The sequence below is a fragment of the Lynx canadensis genome, chromosome D4, assembly GCF_007474595.2.
Source record: "Lynx canadensis isolate LIC74 chromosome D4, mLynCan4.pri.v2, whole genome shotgun sequence".
Lineage (NCBI taxonomy): Eukaryota > Metazoa > Chordata > Mammalia > Carnivora > Felidae > Lynx > Lynx canadensis.
The window spans coordinates 11,848,754-11,871,796 of record NC_044315.2 but is presented as its reverse complement, the minus strand read 5'-3'; the positions used below and the strand labels follow the sequence as shown (position 1 = coordinate 11,871,796).

Genomic DNA, 23,043 nt, shown 5'->3' with positions numbered 1-23,043 from the left:
GGCCCAGCTAGAAGGAAGCCGTTCCCTGAAGCCAGTCAGTCAAGCGCTGGCTGAATGAACGAAGGTCGCGTTGTGATCCCCAGGGGGATGCTGCTTTGGAGATGAAGCCGTTTTGGTGGTCTGCCTGGACCTGAGCAGCTGCCCACCTTTGCTTCAAGTGTTCAGCCCTTCCTAAGGAAAGGCCTAGGTCACCTAGACACGTGCAAATGGTATACACCGAGCCCAGAGGTCCAAAGTACTCATTTTTATTCTCCGCCAGGCCTTAGCCATCTCTAGTTTCGCAAGCACGAGTAAATGGAATCAACAAGACCCTCTCCCAAACGTCTTTCGTTACGATTTGTCACTGAACGAGTTCCCCGTTTTTCCTAAAGAGACTGTGATTTGAGGGTGACCTAAAATGAAGCTTGACAAGTGCAGAAAACATGGGGGTTAATCGTCCTGCCTCTGTGCCCACTGCTCTCCCAGGGAGCAGCGAAAGGCTGCGGGAGCTATCAACAGCGGCCCAGCAGATCTGTCCTTCCACTGTGGGAGGCACGCGGCGAGGAAGAGAGCCACGGGGTGTGAGGTGGGCAAAGAATCACTAGCCCACTTTCTGCCCGGGTGACCTGCCAGAGGCCTCCAGATCTGTGCATCCAAAAGCCAAAAGTGCCCGGAAGAACCTGCCTGTCCACCCCTGAATGCGCTCAGTCAGCAGAACGAGGTGCCAGAGAGGGGGAACAAATGTCCTCCAGCATGCTCCCCCCTTTTAAGGAGTTCCCGGAGGGCGCGCCAACTCCCAGCCAGGGGACCCCGTGGTTGGGGATCATTCCTCCTTCCGGGTCCATCTTCCTTCCTGCCCCCCCAGGGGCCTGGCCTCACAGGTTCACAGGACAGTCTCCCGGATGACGCCGATGAGGCTGTGGGGCCGCTCGGCCTCCGCTCGCCGGGGCCTCCTCTGGGCTCTCGGCCTCCCCGCCGGGACGAAGGTGCTGAGGTCCCCGCAGCTCTGCAGGTGCAAGAGTCCAGGCTGTCTCCGGGAGGGTGGCACGTGGGCCCTGGAAGTGCTGGGCTGCAACGGGGCCATGATCTTAGGGAGAAGAAGAGGGTGAGGGACACGTTAAGCTTCACCACATGAGGTCCCTGCAACCGGCCTCCTCTATCCATCCATGCACTCTGTAGCTCAGTTGCTTTGGAAAAGAAAATAGGCTGTTTTCCCCACGTGGAACACAACTGGAATTCACAGATGCTTTCAACAGACTGCCTCTTTTCTAACGTTCCTACGAAATTCCCCCAATTTTCTATGGTGTCGGCTGCCCACCTGCCTCACTTTACCTCCCGGGTCTCCACGTTTCTGGAGGGGACAGGAGCTGGTGACATGGATTCCCAGCTCCCCGACAGCCATTGTGACGTGGGGCTGGAGCATCAGTAGTTCTAACAGGAGCCCAGGTGGCAGCAATGGGCTTGAAAAGTGAGTAACTACCAGTCTGGCATGGAGTCCAGCTAATGAGGTTAGAAAATGTCAACCAAAACCAGCGACACTTCCAATCAACCTGACAACCCTTGGATAAAAAACACAATAAACAACATAAAAACTAAGCCACTCTATTTGTAAAAATGTTTCAGAATGCTTCTGCTCGATCTGTTTTGCAGTGGAGCACATATGTGACTTTAAACACGTCAGAATAGCACTTACTTCGTAAAATGGCAAAATACAGGGAATTCCTCATCCAATTGGGACTGACGAGGGGAGAATTGTCGGGTAGGTACATGGAAGTTTCCAGAAGCGGCACAGTCATGACTATATGACCTGTAATACTGTTAGTGACTTGAGAAAAACCCAGGTGCTTCATTACTACCTGTGATTGTTCTATCACAAAACAATCACTGGGATGACTTTTTGTCTCATTTGTACCATTCTGAGAGTTAAAAAAAATTTTTTTAATGTTTGACAAAAAGAGAGAGAGAGAGAGAGAGAGCATGAGTGGGGGAGGGGCTAAAAGAGAGGGAGACACAGAATCTGAAGCAGGATCCAGGCTCCGAACTGTCAGCACAGAGCCCAACGCGGGGCTCGAACCCAGGAACAGTAAGATCATGACCTGAGCTGAACCCGGACGCTTAACCAACTGATCCACCAGGGCACCCCTGTACCATTCTGAGATTTGAAGGTCATGGGAAGAAAATCCCTCCAAGACATGGGACACTAAATTTTGCTACCATACTGTTATTATATTTGTCCTTCTGGTTAAAAAGAAAACTCCAGCAATCATAGACGTCAATTGTCATTACGTGTAAATTAGGACAAGTAGTTTTGACACAGATAAAAATTAAAATGGCTCTAAAAACGCATTCTAGTAATACCAGGAAAAGTAAAATTGTGCAAAGCTGAGTGGAGTCAGAAATAAAAGCTCTCCTTCTGCTTGTCCCTACTTCCTTCTGTCTGGGGAGAGACGTGACATTACAACACATCACCGCTGGGGGCCACTCCTGGAAGGAGCCAGCAGATGACCCGGAGTCCACTGCAGCAATCCCAGTGCCTGAACTTTTATCCAGACTCGGCACAAAGACCCGGCAGACATTCACGGTGACAGCATCTGTCGAACTGAAAGTGCTTGTTCTTTTTCCCCAAAGCTGTTTTCCAGAGGAGCTCGTGCAGAAGGTCCACACCAATGGCTTGGCAGATACACCAGCTCTCACCTCCCTAGGGCTTGGCAGCCTTGCACAAGTGGCTCCAAATGCTTGCTGTTTCTCGGGCTGTCGGGGCTGGACAGAGAGGAGGAGGTAGGGAATGACTTCCGGCGTGGGCCCGGGATATGAGGATGTAAATGTCTCCCCTACACAGACCCTAACGAGAGCCTGACCCAAGACCACAGGCTGACCACTGGTTTAGAAAGCAGCCAACAAGAGGGTCTCCGGTTCACGTACCTGCTCATGTGAGTAATCAGATGTCTCTTCTACTCCCCTGGGTCCCCTGAGGGGTCAGGAGAGAAACTGGCTTCTGTCAAAAGAGGCCAGCAGGTAGAAAGGGGAAACGGAAAGGAAGACGAACAGGGACTTTGTCCGTCTTAACAACTCACCGAGGACCCTGTGGCAACTTCCCTTGGGCCCAGCAGCCCAGTGTATGCGTTGGGCACTTAATGCACACAGACACCGGCAGGCATCATCCGTGAGCCACTGTGCTCTGAGATCTACGATGGCCGCCCCTCATCCAAGGGGCAACAAAGTAAGTGCCTAAAACATAACGGCTTTTAAAAGAGGTGGGTAATTAAAGCTGTGACCCGTCCACAGTTCTCATCAGGAGCAAACCCTCTTCGTTCAGAGGCACAGGGGTGGAGACCACCCAGTCCAAGGCTTCACTTTTTTAAAAAATGAGAAAACTGGGGCACCTGGGTGGCTCAGTCAGTTAAGTGTCCGACTTCTGATTTCAGCTCACATCATGATCTCACGGTTCATGAGTCTGAGCCCCACATCGGGCTGAGAGTGCAGAGCCTGCTTGAGATTCTCTCTCTCTGTCTCTCTCTCTCTCTCTCTCTCTCAAAATAAATAAATACACATTAAATAATCAAATAAAATAGGTAAAAATGAGAAAACCGACACCCAAATGGATTATATTACGTGCCCAATGTTATCTTTCCACTGGGTGACTTCAGATTAGGGAATTGCCTTGTGGTTTTTAATCTATGCAGAGGAAAAGGCATTTATTCCTTTAAGTCCTATTGGTTTAGATATCTTGCCAATACTTCGTGGGAATATCAACAGCTCCCAGAACGCTGCCAATTTTAAAATTCAGGGATGTCCATCATTGTCACAGGGCTGAGAAACCATGCCCTATCAATCAATGCCCAGACTCCTTGCTTTTCTGCCCGAGCCGCACCCCTTTCTTTTCCCAGGAGTCCTTCCACGTCCTAGGAAAATCACTTTCTCTCCCTGGGCCAAGGAGCCTGTGGAAAAGTCATCATACCTGAAAAGAAAGGGCTTCAGCTTCTTCTCTCTCCCTCCCCAGACCCCCTAAGAATCCCAATTCCCTTGATACGTGACCAGGAACTTATGTGCCTTGGACTGGAAATCAGAGAAGCTGCCTCAGCGGCCATGGAAACAAGTTCTCCGACTCGCGCCCGAGATGAGTAATAAAACTACCTGTTCGAGGAAACTGGCACTCGTGATGGCCTCCTCCATGTGCTCCTCGTCAGACTTCAGAACAGATTTAATGTTCTCGACGAGCTCATGGATGTCCGGGGTCATACTGCAGGAGGACTGCTCCAGGAACCTGGCCACCAGCAGCTTGGTGTCCATGTAGGACTTGTAATCTATCAGGGACCGAGGCCGGCATCGCGAGGCTCTGCATCTCAGACCTCTCCTCAAGGTCACCGTGGCCAGCTGCGGTCTTCCCTCTGTCTGCGTGGCAGCTTCACAGCTGAGCACCGGGGCAGCTGTGGGCAGAGACAGACAATACGTGCCTGTTGGCCACGCCCCCGTGAACGCACGCCTGGACGGAGACAGTGAGGGCCGCTAAACTTGGCGTGGAAAGCATGTTGCAAATGCCAATGACCATGCACGTCTTGCTTTTCGTCTTGCAGAGGGAAAAGGAAAACAACGACGACGACGACACAAACTTATTCCCTGAAGTCCCAAAAGGACATGTCCCCGAAGCATTTTATTGTGCCACATAAAACACAACCACCAAGCTGAAGACAGATGATAGAGAAGAGCGTCCAGAATGCAAACTGCAACGGAGCAACGGTTCCATGGAGTAACGACCGGTAAGTGGGGATGGGTGGCGAGCAGGAAACAGGAAAAGAGATGGCCGGCCCGATGAAAGAATGTTCCAAGGGGCGGGGGGGAAGGTGAAGGTGGCACTTAGACTGAGGAGAGACAAGACTGTGGGATGAATGGAGTGCTCTGCTCCCTGTGACTGTACCTTTGCCCTAAACATCCTCAGGGCATGGTGCTGACCTATGGATGCTCACACCATGGCTGGGAGGCAGCTCTATGGCTGACTATTAAGGAGAGAAAAATCTAGGTGCAGAAAAATCACACGTCATTCTCGAAGTCAACGCGTGGCCTGGGAAATCCACCACAGGCCCTAATTTCCACAGCTACCTACATCAGAAGGGTTTCAGGACCAGCAGAACATTACTGCACCATCAAGTGGGTGAAGTGAAACTCAGACCTGGTCTCCACGTTTTCGTCAGCCAGCCAGCAGCCCTCAGCGTACACGACACTGGAGAATTGAGTCTGTGAAGGCCTGACAAGCGGAAATTTGATATTCGAGGAAGAAAGGAGGCGGAGGGTGGGAGAACAGGAGGAGGAAGGGGAGCACTCCTTTTCCTCTGGAGAAAAGTAGACATGGGGAGCTCTAAACAGGGGTTAGTGGCATCCTCCAGGCTGCCATGTGCATGGGGAGGTTTTCAGAAATGCTCCCTACAGACACTCATGTGTGAGGATGGTCAGGGACTGCATACTGTCACTGGAAGGCAATCTGGTCCCTTCTACAATTGAGGGCTCCAACAGGTAAACATGTGTCATCCTTGCCCCCGCAGCACTGCAGAATGGGGGAGGGGCTCTGGAAGGATCCCACTAAGCTGTTCAGACAGCCAAGTTCCCGTGGAAGCAGGCAGGTGGCCAGCTCGAGTCCTCAACTTGCCAGGTAGGGTAGAGACCCTCTGTGAAATGGGCTTGGGGAGCTGAGGGGCCAGGCTGCTGGCCTGTGGGCTTGCAGAGGTGCTCAGTCCCAGGCGGTGGGACTCCTCCAGCGCAGAAGACAAGAGGAATGTTCCCTCTGGCGCCCACAAGGTCAGTCCAGAGCTGTGGCAAACAACACAGGCTGTCAGAGGGACAGAACCAACACTACAAGTGGGGGGAGGACAACACGGGGCCCCAGAGAGAGCAGGGGGAGAGCGTTTGCAAAGTCATATTTGCATCGAGCTTCAGGAGAGCGGAGGCTACTTGTTAGAACAGGTCACCGAAAGAAGGCTGTACTGGTGGCCTTACAGTTTCATTGTCTTCCTTTATTTCCTTTATTTTTTATGATTTTCCACAATGAAGAGCTATTTGGTATTCACGTATTCAGGTATTCACGTATCCAGAAAAAGGACTCAATGTTCTTTAAATTTTTAAAAATTTTTAAATTTGGGGGGTGCCTGGGTGGCTCAGTTGGTTGAGCATCTGACCTCGGCTCAGGTCATGATCTCTCAGTTCATGGGTTCAAGCCCCACATCAGGCCCTCTGCAGTCAGTGTGGAGCCCACTTTGGACTCTGCCTCCCTCTCTCTGCTCCTCCTCTGCCCACGTGCACACATTTGCATGCACTCTCTCAAAAATAAATAAACGTTAAAAAAACTTTACTTAAAATTTTTTAGTTAAAAAAATTTTTTTGATTTAAAATTATTCAAATAACATCTATACACAAACTCAAAACGGAGAGGGAGAAAACTGGAGTGAGTCTCACTCTGTCTAAAGTTCTCAAAACAAGCCAGATTTAAATAACTCAAGTACTCATACACAGTAAAAAAAAAAAAAAAAAAAAAAAAGGATAAATCAAAAGAGAGGGGGTAAAAAAATACAGCCCTTTAACTTTTTCCTTCAGAGAGAAGGTTTATTTCCACAGGACTGTGAGCAGCCAGAAATCAGAGTCAGGTTTGCATTGTTTTCTTCACATAGTAGCACTCCACGGTCATGTGCAACCAAATGCTTTTGCTAACAATGACTCGAAAAACTCAATACCAGTCTTAAAAGATGGGGCAGATAGATCTTCCTAATGTGCATGCAGAATATCTTATTTTCCCAAGACCTCTTAACCTCTTTCTAGACATCTCTTAAACTGCCCCCACCCCACCCCCAGCTTTCACCAGGCACCTTTGGGCAAACACGTGCACGGGGCCCTGCAAGTAGCTTGGGGAGTGCCATCACCTCTCTCCGCGGAATGATGGAGCATAGGGTCGCTCCTGGATCTCGCCCTCAGCTGCGGCGGGGCTCTCCGGCTTCCCGCAGGACGCAGCTGGTTTGCATTGGGCGCTGACACGGACCCACCTTCTTCTCCAGGTATGTTAGGACTGTCCCCACCTGATTCTTTTTTTAAAAAAAAAAAAAAAGAGAAACGCACATTATTTCACCAGCTGCCGCCTTCAAAATGTTGGGCAGGAAACACCTGTGAGCCCCAACCTGTAGGGACAGGAAAATATAGTGAACAACATTTGCTTCGGCTCCGGGCCCAGTGAGTTTTTACTTCCCAGCACTGTGGGAACCGCCGCCTCTCCAAACCATCCCTCCACACCTAAAACAAGCAAACAAAAAACTTTAAGTCGAAGAGCAGAGCAAAATAAAGAAGCCATTCCAAAATGTCAGGGTGTGTGTGTGTGTGTGTGTGTGTGTGCGTGTTTGTTTTCCTAAGAGTGTTAGAATCTTCTCCAGGGAAAGCTCCTGGCCGCTTTCCCCATTTCTGAGAATTCAGGGTGAGCTTGCGTGGGTGGAAGTACATGCCTGCCCAGGTAAGGTGACTGTGAGGGCTGCAGACCAAAGGCAGAAAGACGAGACATTTGCACGCCCCAGAGTGGAGGCCACGCTCGGGAACTCCTGAAGGCCAAGGGAAAGAGCCAGGGCCGCTGAGCAGATAGGTAAAACCACTCAAGAAACGGGTGACTTCTGCTCAGGATGACCAAATCACGTCATTTGTGAGCCTGAGTGTGGTCTGGGCAACTTTTTTTAAGAAGTGGAAGAATCCCAAACATGCTTAGGAGGGAGAACGCAGCTGCATTATTCGAAGATGGAAGGTGAGCAGAACAGAGACCTGTTCCAAACGGCGCCACTGAAAATTCACCTCCGTCGAAAATAGCTACACTTGATCCATTATTTATCATCACTGCCATTTTGTGCTGGTGGACAGTTTTCTGGGCCATTTAAAACCTCTCCAAAGAAAGAAAGAAAGCTGTAACAGTGTTCCCTTAAAGGACAAGGATAGCTGTAAACTGACTCTAGTGTTTTGAGGCAGGACTGAAAATCAGCATTCACTCTGTGTGAAGGCAGCGTGACATAGACCCTAGGTTAAAAATGACAGCACAATCTCACAGAAAATCATCCTGAAATCAACAAAACTCCTTTTTCCCTTTAAAAAAGCCCAGCTTATTTTAACAGGAGAAAGAAAATCTGAGATGGGAAAACTTGGGACTGCCAAATTATAATCTATAATCCATTTCACAGGGCGAAGAGCCTTGTTACTCCTCAAAGATTCTTCTTATAATTTTTTTGTCATGTTTATTTATTTTTAAGAGAGGGAGCCAGACACAGAGAGGGAGCCAGACACAGAGTGCGAGCAGGGTAGGGGCAGAGAGAGAGGGAAACACAGAATCCCAAGCAGGCTCCAGGCTCTGAGCTGTCAGCACAGAGCCCGACGCAGGGTTGAACCCATGAACTGTGAGATCGTGACCTGAGCCGAAGTTGGACGTTTAACAGACTGAGCCAGCCAGGCACCCCACTCCTAAAAAAATTCTAAGAATATCTTTATTTCTGTTTACATAGTATCTCCCACTTGCCAACCCTACTTGTTGACAGTACTTTTACACCTGGACAAAGGATACAGTGTGGACCATTGGCTCCAAGGTATCTGACCCCCAACAAAGTATCATATAGGTCACCATTTTGTATCTTACGCTACTGAACCCTGAGTTTGAGCAGTGATAATGTTTATTACCTTGAGTCACTGGCATGCAGATTGGCTCCAAGGGGCTCATGGCACCTTCTGATCCTTCTGGCATGTGGAATGAAGATCCCTACGTCACAGGAGAAAAGAGGGTTATCTGGTGATACTCAACCCCACCCCCATCTGGACTCCACTGAACTTCAAAGCAAGTGCAGGGCCCAGTCTCCCACCCTTCTCTGTGCCCCATGCTGCACCTCCTACTAGCAGTCAATGTACCAAGGAGAAACTGTAGACTGTACCTGCTCCTGGTCCGTCTGGCTCACCACGGCCTCATAGGGAGGCGGGGGGTCCAAAGGACAGAACACTTCCACACCTTTGATTCGCGCTCCGTAGATATGTGGGAGTGGAATAACATCAGGACCGACCATCCTAGAAAAAGCGTCTTGGCATCAGGAAGCAGATTCTACGGGGATTCTGCGCATCTGACAGCAGCTGCAACTAACTGCATGGTGGCCTTTGCCCGTGGAGGGTTATCCACTGACAGCGTGGATGACCCCTCACCCCTCCATGACCATCTCCCGGCCCTGGAGCAGGGGATAGTCTAAACTGCTCTCCGATGGAAAGCCCAGAGTTTCTTAGGCAAGTGCAATGCCATCATTCCTTTTATGATTTTCAATGTTTTTACTTATTTTTGAGAAAGAAAGAGACACAGCAAGTCAGGGAGGGGTGGAGATAGAGAGAGACACAGAATCTGAAGCAGGTTCCAGCACAGAGCTGACAGCACAGAGCCTGATGTGGGGCTTGAACTTAACGAACCATGAGATCATGACCTGAGCCGAAGCCACGTGCTCAACCGACGAAGCCACCCAGGTGCCCCTGCCATCATTCCTTTTAAATCCAAAGCAAGCAATAATCCCAAAGACAGAAAGCAGGTTAATGGCTGCCAGGGGCTGGGGGGAGGGGATTGGGGCATAACTGCTCGGTGGGTACCAGCCTCCCTGGAGGTGATGAGATCGCTGCAGAACCAGATGGGGGTGGAGGTTGCACAACATGGTGACTGTACCAAATGCCACTCAATGGTACGCTTTCCAATGGTTCCACTCATGTTATGAGAATGTCACCTCAATGAAAGACAAAAACAAAACTAGGGACTCAGGGAAGCTCAATTATTTCTTACATTAGGATACGACAAGATTTCTTGCCTGGGTTTCCCTAATGTCTGATTCATGGAAACTCACTCATGGAAACTCACTGTTTGTTAAATAGTTGAAGGGATGAATTAATTTTTCCAGAAAAGTGAGCGACATCACAGCTCAAAGACAAAGCAGTGTACTTCAGGAGTCACAGAGTAACCCATCTTAAATGTAGTCAGTCAACAAACACTGACTGAGCACTTGCTTCATGCCAGGCACTGTGGCTTTTGTCCTGTGAGTGAGGGACCCTCCAAAGCAAATAAATGAAGAAACAGGGGCGCCTGGGTGGCTCAGTCAGTTGAGAGTCCGACTTCGGCTCAGGTCATGATATCGCAGTTGACAAGTTCGAGCTCCGCGTCAGGCTCTGTGCTGACAGCTCAGAGCCTGGAGCCTCCAGGAATTCTATATCTCCCTCTCTCTCTGCCCCTCGTCCACTCATGCTCTGTCTCTCTCTGTGTCAAAAATAAATAAACATTAAAAAAAATTTAAATGAAGAAACAAATCTCAAGATTTTCTGCCTGTGTTCGTAAAAAACTACACACACACACACGCGCGCGCGCGCACAAGAAGGTTGTAAAGAACCTAAATTGTAAAATGGTAGCTTAAAATACACAGACTCTTGTACCTGTTGACCAAACTTCAAATTATAAAATAAATAAGTCCTACGGATATAATACACAGCAGGGTGACTGCCGTTAATACTATTGTATTGCATATTTGAACGTTGCTAAGAGAGTAAACCCTAAAAGTTCTCAACCCAAGAAAAACAATCCTGTTACTATGTGTGGTGATTTACCACGGTGATCACTCCACAATATACACAAATATTGAATCATTATGCTGTACACCTGAAGCTAATAGAATGTTCTAGGTCAATTATATCTCATTCTTTAAAAGACACAAGGAAGACCAGAACATCTGTACTCAGGCTGTGGAGTATTAGAGAATGAAAATAAGAGACAGGAACAATAGTTGAACGTCTGTTCTTGAAATGTGAAAATGGGACATAACCTGAAGAGACTGGTGATAGATTCTGGGCCAGCTGCGTGCAGGGCCTGCTTTTCTCAGAAAGGTGCTCTGGGGGGTTACGGTTGTTTCATTTTATTCCTGTGCCCACTCTGGTGGAGGAAAAAAGTTGAAAAACATGTGATGTTCTTTTTTCCTAACGATACAACCAGTGAACAAGGAGGCTCATTTCACTCAGTGAGCCCTAGGGACTCCTTCTGTCCTCTCCAGAGCCATCTTTCCTGTACTCCCAAATCCCTCAGCCAGCTCCCCCTGAGTTTCTTTTTTTTTTTTAAGTTTATTTATTTTTGAGAGAGACAGACACAGCGTGGATGGGGGAGGGGCAAATGGGGGGGGGGAGAGGGGAGGGGAGGGGAGGGGAGAGAGAGGGAGAGGGAGAGAGAGAGAGAGAGAGAGAGAGAGAGAATCCCAAGCAGGCTCCGTGTTGCCAGCATACAGCTCGATGTAGGGCTTGAACCCACGAAACCTCGAGATCGTGACCTGAGCCAAAACCAAGAGTGAGACGCTTAACCGACCAAGCCACTCAGGCACCTGCCTCCCCTTGTGTTTCTTCACTGAAGCATCCTCCCCAGGAAGGTGACTACCCCCAGCTTTGCCAATTTGTTTGTTAGCTCTGGTGGTCTTTTGTTTGATATTCCCCACCCAGTGGCTACCTGTATGTTCACAGAGAAGAGAGGTCTTGCTTGGGGCCAAGAGGTCAAACGGACCTCCATTTTAAATCTTAAACTCTTCAAGAAGGAAAACTAGGGGGAAAGGGGGCACATTTTCTCTAAATTGACTGCAAATGAATGGCTTCTTACGGTGGTTACTATAATGACCAAGAAAGCCTCTGTTTGATAGAAGAGGCTTCTAGAGGAGAAAAGGAAAGTTCCTTTCCTATTAAATAGTTTTCTCTATTTCACCTCCTTTGGGTACACAGGGATCTGGGGAGGGAAGCAGGTCTGCTATGACCTGGCAGGTTTTCTCCTGATCCCTCGTGGCTCCTGACCGCAGCTAGGGAGTAGAATCACCCGGGGAGGTTTGCAAACTATGGAAGGCCCAGGCCTCACCTCTAGAAAGTCTACTCTAATTGCCTGTGGTGGGGCCCACACAGATAAAGAGATTTTTGTCTCTTAGAAATCAGCTAAGCGGCCATATGACACCACAGCTGAAGAAGGAATCTGGGGGTCAAAAATGGTAAGAGATCCCCCAAGGGCAGCCTGGTAACAGACTCCAGAGTTTGGGCTCTTTCAAGTTCATCCCAAACTCTCCAGGAATCCTTCTCTACTGAAGATAGACAGAAAACCCCAACAGACCATGGCAAATGCGTTCTGCTTTAAGTTGACCACTAGGCCTTGAGAACTCAGGCAAGGGTCATACAGCAACTCATACGACCAAAGAGTGGTCCTCCCCTATGTCCTGGAACAGTGATGTGGACGCCAGGCAAGGGTGCACTGAGCACCGAGTCACCCACCAGCACAGCCTGGCTCCGCTTGAGTTTGGGTTTTGAACTTCATTAGGAAAGGAAATGAGCTTGTTATGTTTACCACCAAGAAACAAATTGCCCGTGTTCTGCTTTCTATAATCTTAAATTTTCCGTAACACATTACATCACCATGGTTCAACTAGGTCCACAGTCACGGAACTGCTTCTTGACTCCTGGCTCCAACCAATTTCTGAGGATGGGGGGCTCCCCGGGGTGACGGAGGAAGAAGACACAGCCCCTGCTGCCCTTACAAATCAAGTCACGAGACAGAAACCCATCTTTGCACAGAAACCTTCACTGCAATCAGGTTTCTGTTTATGACGGTAATTTGAGAAGCCCTTTCTCAGGGAGGTACCAATGCACGAAGTGGTTGTATTTATAGAAGTTAAATAAACAAACTTCTCTGAGAGGTCATGATATCTTACAGGAAGTGGGAGCTTCCATTGTGTGAAAACTCTTAACTGGTTGTGGAAATACTAAAGAAAACATTCATCAGTCTTCTGGCCTGCCTGCTTACAAGAAAGAAAATTACCAGTTAAAGTTGAAGAGCTAGTGTCTATAAGGTAGATAGCTAAAAATCTAGCAAAGTCGGCCAAATTTAAGAATGCTTTTGATACAATATGTATGCAAAGGTGAATACATTTAACCATTTTAGTAAGGAAAGTGGACTGCCCTCTGATACTGGGAGAATTGCAGAAAATAAGGGTGTTTGCCCATTGGAGATATGATCTCGGCCTCCAGGTATATACTTCAGGCCCAGCAGTGTCTTTTTTCTCACAGGGATGGGTTACTTTAACACCCCCCTCCATGTTCCTTCTGGCAAGTTCTGAAAGGCAAAGCTCTTGAGGAGATGCTTGTCTGGATTTGGAGAGGACAGTCTCAGGACTCAGAGGGGCAAATCCAGGGATGCACCCAAAGGTGGATATACCCACATTGATAAGCATTACTATGGAGGAACTGATAAGAGAAATGGAAGAGAGAGGAAGGGAAGTGGGGAGGGGCACTGCTGGACAGCAGGACTCCAACACCCGCATGAGTCACTTTCCCTTTCTGCCACCGCAGGAAATTAAATCTGTCTGCTGCCTCCTCATAGGTCAACCAAGGGCTCACCCACAATATCAGAAAGCCAATTAATTCTTCTTCCTGAAGAGGGCATTTCTCTTCCCAACCATGAAATAACAGGCATTTTCTACGGCCTTCCAATATGTCCACTGCACACAGCCTGAAACTGGGCTACAGTATGAGCAAATGTGTTCTACGTGCACAAGGAATATGTGTTCTATTGCTCTGTCTCTCTGGCCCCTGTAATTCTTGGCTCATTTCCTAAAAAACTAGGGAAGTCATCCTAGCCCCCGAAGCTTTGACATTCCAGCACACCACCCCTTGAACAACAGGGAGGCTGAGCTGTCCTCCGTGCACCCAGAAGCTGTCCCCTCCAGCTTTGTGGCCATCCCTACCTGCCCCTAGGTGGGTGAGCAGAGGAGGGCATGGAGATGGGGTTTAGGTACAACTCTGAGCGACAAGGCAGGAAGACAACCCACTGAAAAGAACATTAACGGCATCTGTGTAGGGGCTCCCACTGGTGACCTATTTCAAAGCCACATGTGGCTGCCCTGAGCATTAGAAAATGGATTTCCAAAAACCTCAAGCCTGGCACCAAATTTGACAACTCTCCTTTGTGTACCTTGGGGATTAAAAGTAGAAATTCCTGGCCCTCTGAATATTGAGCTAAAGACAGCAGTCTTATAGAATTCAGAGATTTTTCTTTTGGAAGCTTAAATATAGTTTGCTTATCCTTTAAATTCAGCTTAAGATCACTTCATCCAGAAAGCCAACTCTGGCTGGCTGACTCTGCCTTCAAGCTCTCTGCAGCCCATTCACGATCATGGGTTATGTGGGCCTCCTCTGTGCACCCAAATCTCTCTCTTGAGATCTACTATGATCCTTGTAATACTCCTCCATAATGACCCAGACTCTGAGCTATGGAGAGGGGAAGAAGGTGGATCTAACTCATTCGGAATGTCAATAACCCAGCATGGTGACTAGGAAGCAGCCGAGGACTGATTAAATGTTTGTTGAATGAATAAATAAAGTCAATCTTTAAAGAGGTATAATTCTAGAAGTCGCTACCAACCAGAAAAACACATGCAGCATTTCTTTCTGCAAATAGTTATTCCTGAGGTTTAAGAAACAAACGATAAATTTTGAGCTAGAATTTGAAAAAGAAAATAAGCATGGTGTCTATTTTTTCTAGACCAGGGAGATGTCATGAATAATTAATCTTTTTTTAATGGCTGGGAAGAATGTCATGATTTGGGAACCTGCTGATGGTGTTATAATGAACATCGATTTGGCCTGAGCGTGTTTCCAGGGCAACGGCAGCTCTCAATCTTGTCACATTATAGCAGCCATCTCACTGGGTGTCAGTTTTCCTGGGAAGCTAATTGAAGTGGAAAAAGGGTACCCTTAGGTCAAGGTGTGACTTTTCTTTGGTTTGGCGTGGTTTATCAGACAAAAGGGCAGGGTGGGGGGTATAGAAAATCCTGGAAAATAACACAATCCTCCATGAGTCCTCACAGAGAGCTGGGGTGGGGGCACCCAGGCTACCTGCGGTTCATCCGGGGTGTGCACGAGTAAAATGTGGCGAAGTAGGAAGGCGGGGGCACTGGCGGCACGAAATCATCGGGGTCTGGGATCCGTCCATGTTCTTCCACCTCTTCGACAGAAATCTGGGACTCATCCTAATGAAACAGCACCTTGGTTAGTCAACAACCTTTGCTACAAAGGCTCAGTGCAACACAGTCCTGGTGTCCCCGTGTCTGGACTTACGATGCAGGATCTTCGGGCTGCAAATATCTGGAGGTAGCGAAGGGCAGCTGCCACCAAGCAGACGGTGGTGGTCAGGGCGTTCAAGGCACACAGGGCGAAAAGAACTTTCTAGAACAGGGAAATAATAACACCACCGAGTACTTCAAAGTTGATGACCAGAAGGCAATATCAAAACTTTTAAAAATAATAATGGTAATGTCCCAACAAGGCGATTCTCATGAGAAAAACCACGCAAAGGACTTTGACGTTTGGCTTATGGTAAGTGCCAGATAAATGCTGGTTATTATTAGGACTCTCAGGCAGTAATGTATACTTCTTAATTTTAAAAACTGATCTCGGAAGCTTGCTGTCCCCAAAAGCCCTAGGATTACGATTTTTCTTTTTGCAAGCATCAGAATGTGGTCTGGAAACGTTCCTTCCAGGAGAGCAGCTGAGTGTCGGTTCTGAAGGTGGGGTCCTCAATGATAGCAGTTCCCCGCCTCCCCCTCCTGCAGCCTCCCAGCAGGACAGCATGCTGTTTAATCTGTGGCCACGGATTCTATTTCAGGAGCGACCGGCTGGGCTGCCCTGGGCACCTAACTATGACAACGCAGGGGGGCAGGCCAGCCAGAGTGTAAATAGGGCGTCTCTTCTCTAAACACGTCTCAAAATAGCAGGAAAGGCAATTCCAGAAGTTTCTGTTGCCACAGTCCTGGCTCCTTAGCGAGGCTTTCCCCAAGAGGGGTTGTGGCTCGGAAAGTTTGGGGGCGATTCAGCTACCAGAAAACCAAGAAGCCAAAGAAAGAAGGCCATTTTCACACTCTACACAATTCAGAGAGCTGGCAGCTGAGAGATCCCTCCTTTGAACAAAAAATAAACCCAAAAGAAAGATCTGAAGAAAGCCTGTCAGTGAGGGATTATCCAAAAGCTAATACCTCAGGGTTCACCAACTGATCTTGTCACTCACGGGACTAGCGGCCTTGCTTAAGTCAGGACAAAACTTTCATCCAATTCCCTAAGAAAGGGTAATTCTGAACTCCTCTCTGCAACTGGAATCATTTCTTTTTAATCTCTCAGTTACTATAGTTGCAGCCTATTAAACAAGAGGTAAGGTGCTTGAATTTCTCTTGCATTTACTAACAGATATCTCTCCCAAGCCTATGTGTCCTGGCTGAACATCACCCAACAGCCCACAGGACTCGATGAAGCCAACAAAGGAGCATCAGTACAAGGACAAACGGGCATGCAGTTCAAACGTTTTGCTCAAGGCCGGGGCACCTGGTGGGCTCAGTTCATACAGCATGCAACTCTTGATCTCAGGTTCGTGAGTTCAAACCCCACATGTGTGTGGGCCTACTTGAAATATAAAATAAAAGCCGGGGCACCAGGGTGGCTCAGTCAGTTAAGCATCTGACTTCAACTCAGGTCATGATCTCACAGTTCATGAGTTCGAGCCCCTCATCGGGCTCTGTGCTGAGAGCTCAGAGCCTGGAGCCTGTTTTGGATTCTTTATCTCCCTCTCTCCCTGCCCCTCCCCTGCTCACACTCTGTCTCTCTCCCTCTCAAAAAATAAACATCAAAAAAAGGTTAAAAAATATAAAATAAAGGCTTTGCTAAAAGCTACATCATATATGTGTAGTTGCATCGTGTGTGGTATGGATATACATGTACATAAATATATATACATACATATGTATATACTTAGGCTTCTTTACATTTTTCGCTATCTTATAATTCTTGAACACAAAGAAAGCCATCCATTCGTAATTTAAGAGACACACAGTAATCTGCGCTTTTTCCTGAACTCAGTTCTGTCCCTGGGTCATTGATGAGGGTTGGCTCCTATCTGCGTTCAGCAGCCCAATTATTGGAGGGAGGTAACAGGGTAGGAATATTTCAAGTAACTTTGCCTTCTTGGGGGCTCTATAGCCTATTTACTGATGAGGGTCGAATCCATTCGAGTACCTTGAGTAGCAGGTGAACAGCATTACAAGGCTGAACCGGAAAGAGTTTCAAGGCATTTTCTTTGTCTGTGCATTTGGCTGGTTGAAATTCTTCACAACAGAAGCAAATCTTGCCTTCGCCTAAGTCCACCTTAAAGGGGAAAAGGCAGAACAACAATCTGATTATTGAGAATGAATACACAGGCTACCCTGGAGCACCAATCCTGCAGAATGAGATATGGTGAGGTCCCATGCCAGGCAGTACCTATATCACTCAGGGTAGGCTAGGGTATGCTGTTGTAACAACAAGGTTATTTCTTGAATATTCTACATGCCCACTGCAGGTCAGCCGGGGGCTCTGGTCATCATATTCCATTAGGGACCTTGGTTGATGGAGCACCCACCATCTCGAGATTAATGATCACTATGCCAGAGGTGGAGAGCACATGATAAAATGCACACTGGCACTTAAAATAGGGTTGCCAGGAAAAATATTGGACACACAGTTAAATTCAAATCCAGATAAACAACATCATTGCTTAGTATAATTATGTCCTAAAATATTGCATGAGAAATGTTTATAGTAAAAAACAAAAACAAAAAACAAAAATGTATCAGCTATTTGACATTTAAATTTAATTGGGTGCCCTGTGTTTTTAACTCGCTAAGTCGTCATAACTCTAGCCTAAATCTTCCTCTTGGAAATGACACTCCTCGCTTTAGGTCACATTTCATTGCCAAAACAAATCTTATGGCTCTACCTAACTCCAAGTGGGTAGGGAAATTTAAGCTATCATGTGCCTATAAGAAACACAGGGTATATTTGGTGAACGGTATCCCCAAACCACATAGACTTAATGAGATCTCTCAGCTGACATCTTCAAAGTGGTCACAGGTTCTAGCTTTCTTTATTTGAAGTGATAACATCAGAGATGAGTAATCTCATATTTATAGTGAAATGTTTGGCAAACTTTTGGCCATATTTCTAAGTTCCCCTTGAATCAAGTTATAAAAATATGCAAAACCTGATGTTGGCTAATTAAGACCCATAATTTAGGAGCCAAAATTCATACTTAACTTGCTCTGCCTCTTGAGCTGTTAGAGTTGGCTGTTAAATTTTGGCTAAAAGGAAGAGACATACCTTTTTCATACTTGTTAGATTAATTAGGTAGCTTCAACATCACTAGCTGCAAAATTCTTTAGTCATCTTTAATAACTGAACATCTACAGTGTTTTAGTTACTTAAGGGGAAATATGAGTCTTCTTTCTTATTGAATGAAGATTTTTACCTTCTAACCAAACTCACCCTGTAGCTACCCTCCTGTAACAAATTCATGGTACCTTTCCAAATTAGGAGAAAACATAGTTCCTTTTAATACATGTTGACTATGAAGCGAAGGGAAAAATGTCCACTGATGATTACACACGTTAATAGACACATTATGTTTTGGTTTGGTTTTCTCTTTCTTGGATGTGAAATTTACATGCACACACACAAAATGTACATACAAATCTTAAGCACACCATTTGCAGAATTTTAAGTAACGCATAACTCCTGTGCATCCCAAATCCTTATCAACATAGAGAAGATAGAATCACCAGAGAAAGTTTTATCATGCCCTTCCCCATCAATCCCTGCCCCCATCCTCCTACAGGCAAACACTGTTTTGATTTTTTCCACATAGATTAGTTTTGCCTCTTCCAAAACTCCATGGATTCTGTAACATTTTTTATTCTCTGTCCTTAAACCACAGTGAAAGGGATGCATTATTATATCAAACACTGATGCCCAGATTTTGATATAAATTCTGCCTCAGATACAAAAAATTACAGTAACTAGAGTTACCTCGATGGACCCTATCCATTCATTTCCACTTGGTTTCTGTCCTTTCCTGGTTTGTCCACAGAGACTGCTGTCTTAACAATGTCCCCACACTAGATCCACAACATACCCCGCAGACGCACATAGAAGCAAAAGGCTGTCTGTGTTTGAATTTTTCTTCCACTGTCTCACATGTCTGAAGGTACATCCTGCTGCTAATATCTGCACTCAATTTTTGCCTTCTAAGGGAAAACTACTGTGGCGGTTCAGACAGGAGTTCTCTAGGCAGAGTCTGGGCGGGGGGATTTTATTTCCTCTGAGGGATCAATGGCTTTCTCTTAGCCCCTCTTCATAATTAGCAAGAGTCCTTACACTGGGCTAAATTCAGCTGGGAAGTATTATTCCCAGGGAGTTGCTTCCCTCAAAGTCTCCAGCTGAGAACTCCCTGATTTACTACTAACAGTACTTTTTAGTAGTTACAAATAAGCAGCTATTAGAGTTGCTACATTCTGCTTATGTACACGAGGCTCTCTTCTTCCCAAACACCAACCAAGCTCAACCAAGTTCACTTTTTCAGCACCATGCAGTGTGGTTTCTATTTCTTATACTTACGTAAGCCTCAAAATCCTACCCAAGGATTCTGCCTCCCTCAGGTAATACTAGGTGTCATCTTGCAAAGTACTCCCCTCCCCCTCGAGTCCATTCTTGATACAAGGCATTCAAGTTAAGAGAGAAAACAGGCTTGTGCGGGCTGCGCACGTGTGCGTGAGCACACACACACACACACACACACACACACACACACACCTAGACACGTGGCTGCATTATTTACACACAACCAGGCTTCTGTGTATATGGAAACTTCAGCTCTCTGGAACTTCCTGGGTGAGCTGGTCTGGATGGAACAGCTTTCCATATCGGTGAATGTTAATCCCTTTACACAAGACTTTTGGAAAGTTTAATCATTATCCAAATAATAATGAGTATCAATCGCTGTGCCCAGCAGACACAAACAACCCTGAGGCTCTGTATAAAATGATGCCAGACAACTGTGTATTTTGTATTTCTTGCTCTTTCTGTCCTGATCCTCCACCTCCCTTCTCAATCCCAGCTGTGCCCCCAATATTTCTGCAGCTATATTCCAACTTCTCCTTGATCTCTTTAACCATCCACAAACAACCCTGTTCAAGCCTCTACATGAACAATATTCACCCTTCAACCTTGATAGTGTTACCTGATGCCACCAGAGAGATCCTCCCCTCCTTTTCATTATCACCAGTGTTGTGGTTCTCAACCCCGGCTGCCTGTTAGAATCTTCCGGGAAGCTTTTGAAAAATGAGGACCCCATCTCTAGCAATGAGGGGACTGCAAGCCACTATAACCCACTGGCTCCCACACCAGCCCCTCAGACTGACAAATTTTGGAGAGAAACACTTGTTGGCTGACGGAGGGGCACCAGTAGAAATGTAAGTTGAGGCCCTTTAATAAAGAAACCAGCCATGTATTTTAAATTAAAAATACTTATTCTCCTGGGGCACCTGGATGGCTCAGTCAAGCGTCTGACTCTTGATTTCAGCTCAGGTCATGATCTTGTGGTTTATGAGTTCGAGCCCCATGTCTGCACTGACAGCTCAGGAGCCTGCATCAGATTCTGTCTCTCTCTCTCTCTCTCTCTCTCTCTCTCTCTCTCTCTCTCTTTCTCTCTGCCCCCCCCCACCCGTGCTCTGTCTCTGTCTCCAATAAATAAACATTAAAATTTTTTTTTAAAAACTGAAAACAATACTTCTTCCCCAACCACCTTGGGAAACCATCTAGCAGCTTCTTATAAAGTGACACACACTTTTGCCACATGCCTCGAGCAATACCGTATCACTTATTTACTTGAGAGAAAACGGGCTCACAAGTAAAACCACAGCTATGCAAAAATGTTTATAATAGCTCTGTTCATAATATCCCCAAGCTGGAAACAACACAAATGTCCATCAACAGGAGAACGGATTAAACAACTTGTGATGTTTTCATATAATGAAATACTGATGTGCAAAAGAAAAAAAAAAAAAAGAAGGGACTGATACAACACAAAATCACGGATGAATCTCAAAAGTGTTACGCTGAGCAAAATAAGTCAGACACAGAAGGGTACATACCTGACCCCATTCAGGTGAAGTCCAACAATGGGCAAAACTAATGTTTTAAATCTCGTGTGGTGTGTATTCACCAGTGCATACATTCGCCAAGATGCATGTATCCACTGGTCAAAACTCAATGAACTGCACCCTTAAGATCTGTATATTTCATTTTAAGTTTTACCCTCAATTTTAAAAAATAGGGTCCCCAAATGGTTGAATGTGTAATTTTTTTAGTGTTTATTTTTGAGGGGGGGGAGGGGAAGAGAGAGAGGGAGACACAGAATCTCAAGCAAGCAAGCTCCAGGCTCTGAGCTAGGAGTATAGAGCCTGATGCGAGACTCAAACTCACCAACCATGAGATCATGACCTGAGCTGAAGTTGGACACTTAACCGGCTGAGCCACCCAGGCGCCCCTGATTGTGTAATTTTTGTAAAAAAATGAGACAAACAGAAGAAAAAATACGCCTTCCCCACCAGGAACAATCTCTGACCTGGGAGCTTCTTCCATGGAGTGAAAAGCCCCCAGGGAGAGAATGGTATGTGTGGCAACATTGTTTTTATGGGCCAAACCCCAAGCCATCATAGACAACAAGGAAATAGAGGGCTAACCTTTAAAAAAAAGAATAAAAAAGAGGGGGAGTGTCTAATACACCTTTAAGTGAGAAAAACAGTATGTAGGGAAGTAGACACACTATGTCCCATTTTTGGAAGATAAATCATTAATGCCCCCACTTCCTACATATTTATGTAGGATAACAACATGGAAACACAAATGGAGACTCCCCAGTTTGTTACCAGGGATTTGGGGTGACATGGTGGAGAGGGAAGGACAGAAAGTGTCCCCATCCCCAAAAAGATTTCATTTGTCAAACAGCCTCCCTGAAGAAAAACAACAATTATATGTTCCCACTGATGGAAAATTATGTGTGTTTTTATGCATAAAGAGGTGCCCCCAAAATCCATCAGTGGTTAACAGTGCTAACCCAGAAGGGTGTGATTTCAAATGATTTTTAAGTTCTGTCCTATACTTTTAGGGCTTGTCCAAATTTTTAGTTTTATAATCAGAAACAATCACAGAGTTGGTTTTGTGGTGGGGGGAAAAAAAAAACCTTTAATTAAAAATACACTGAAAAACATAAGAAGACACACAGGGCACCTGAGTGGTTCAGTCGGTTAGGCATCTGACTTTTGCTCAGGTCATGATCTTGTGGTTCATAAGCTCAAGCCCCACATCGGGGTCTCTGCTGTCAGCACAGAATCCATTTCAGAACCTCTATCCCCTCTCTCTCTGCTCCTCCCCCTTTCATTCTCTCTCTCTCTCAGTTATTTATTTTTGAATAATCCAAAAAAAAACATAAGAAGATACTGATGCCAAGGCCCCCACTCCAGGCCGACTGAGAATCACTGAGTATAGAATCTCTTTTTTTTTTTTTCTTTAAAAAGTTCCCTCAGGTGACTCTAATGGGCACTCAGGGTAGAGAACCACAGAATTTCTTTTTTTTTTTTTAATATTTTTAACATTTATTTATTTTTGAGAGACAGAGAGAGACAGAGCGTGAGCAGGGGAGGGGCAGAGAGAGAGGGAGACACAGAATCTGAAGCAGGCTCCAGGCTCTGAGCTGTCAGCACAGAGCCTGATGCAGGGCTCATACTCACAAACTGTGAGATCATGACCTGAGCGGAAGTCAGATGCTTAACCAAGACACCCAGGTGCCCCTGAACCACAGAATTTCTCAGAAAAGTCCATTAAATATACCCTTAACCCCTTGCAATTTTCCAGCACCACCAGGGCTGATTTCCCCACTGTCTTCTGAGTCCTGTCTTCTCTTGGGTTCTACACACTCTCCTTATTTATCCATTCTGCAAGGTCCAACTCAGATACCTAGACTCCAGGTAGCCCTTCCCTATCTGCCCCCGGATACAAGCCCTTCTTTCTCTGCTTGCCCTGAGCACCGTGTGTCAGTCTGACGGGCAGCCCCGCTCTAGCTGCTTGCAGTTGGGCACATATTCATGTCCTGCCCAAACACTAATCCAGCGTTTGCCAGGC

General features: G+C 46.5%; 1 protein-coding gene across 1 annotated transcript in view; it reads right to left on the bottom strand.

Annotated features, from left to right (window-relative positions):
• Window positions 1-222: 222 nt before the first annotated feature.
• Window positions 223-23,043, bottom strand: part of FAM189A2 (family with sequence similarity 189 member A2) — a 65,795-nt gene continuing 42,974 nt past the window's right edge. Inside the window, exons 4-11 of the mRNA XM_030293969.1 lie at window positions 17,068-17,196; window positions 15,124-15,231; window positions 14,902-15,035; window positions 8,910-9,039; window positions 8,662-8,740; window positions 6,885-7,043; window positions 4,114-4,406; window positions 223-1,066 (exon numbers count right to left, since the gene is read on the bottom strand). Coding sequence (XP_030149829.1) covers window positions 863-1,066; window positions 4,114-4,406; window positions 6,885-7,043; window positions 8,662-8,740; window positions 8,910-9,039; window positions 14,902-15,035; window positions 15,124-15,231; window positions 17,068-17,196 — 1,236 coding nt within the window. The 3' untranslated portion in view covers window positions 223-862. The remainder of the gene's footprint in view (window positions 1,067-4,113; window positions 4,407-6,884; window positions 7,044-8,661; window positions 8,741-8,909; window positions 9,040-14,901; window positions 15,036-15,123; window positions 15,232-17,067; window positions 17,197-23,043) is intronic.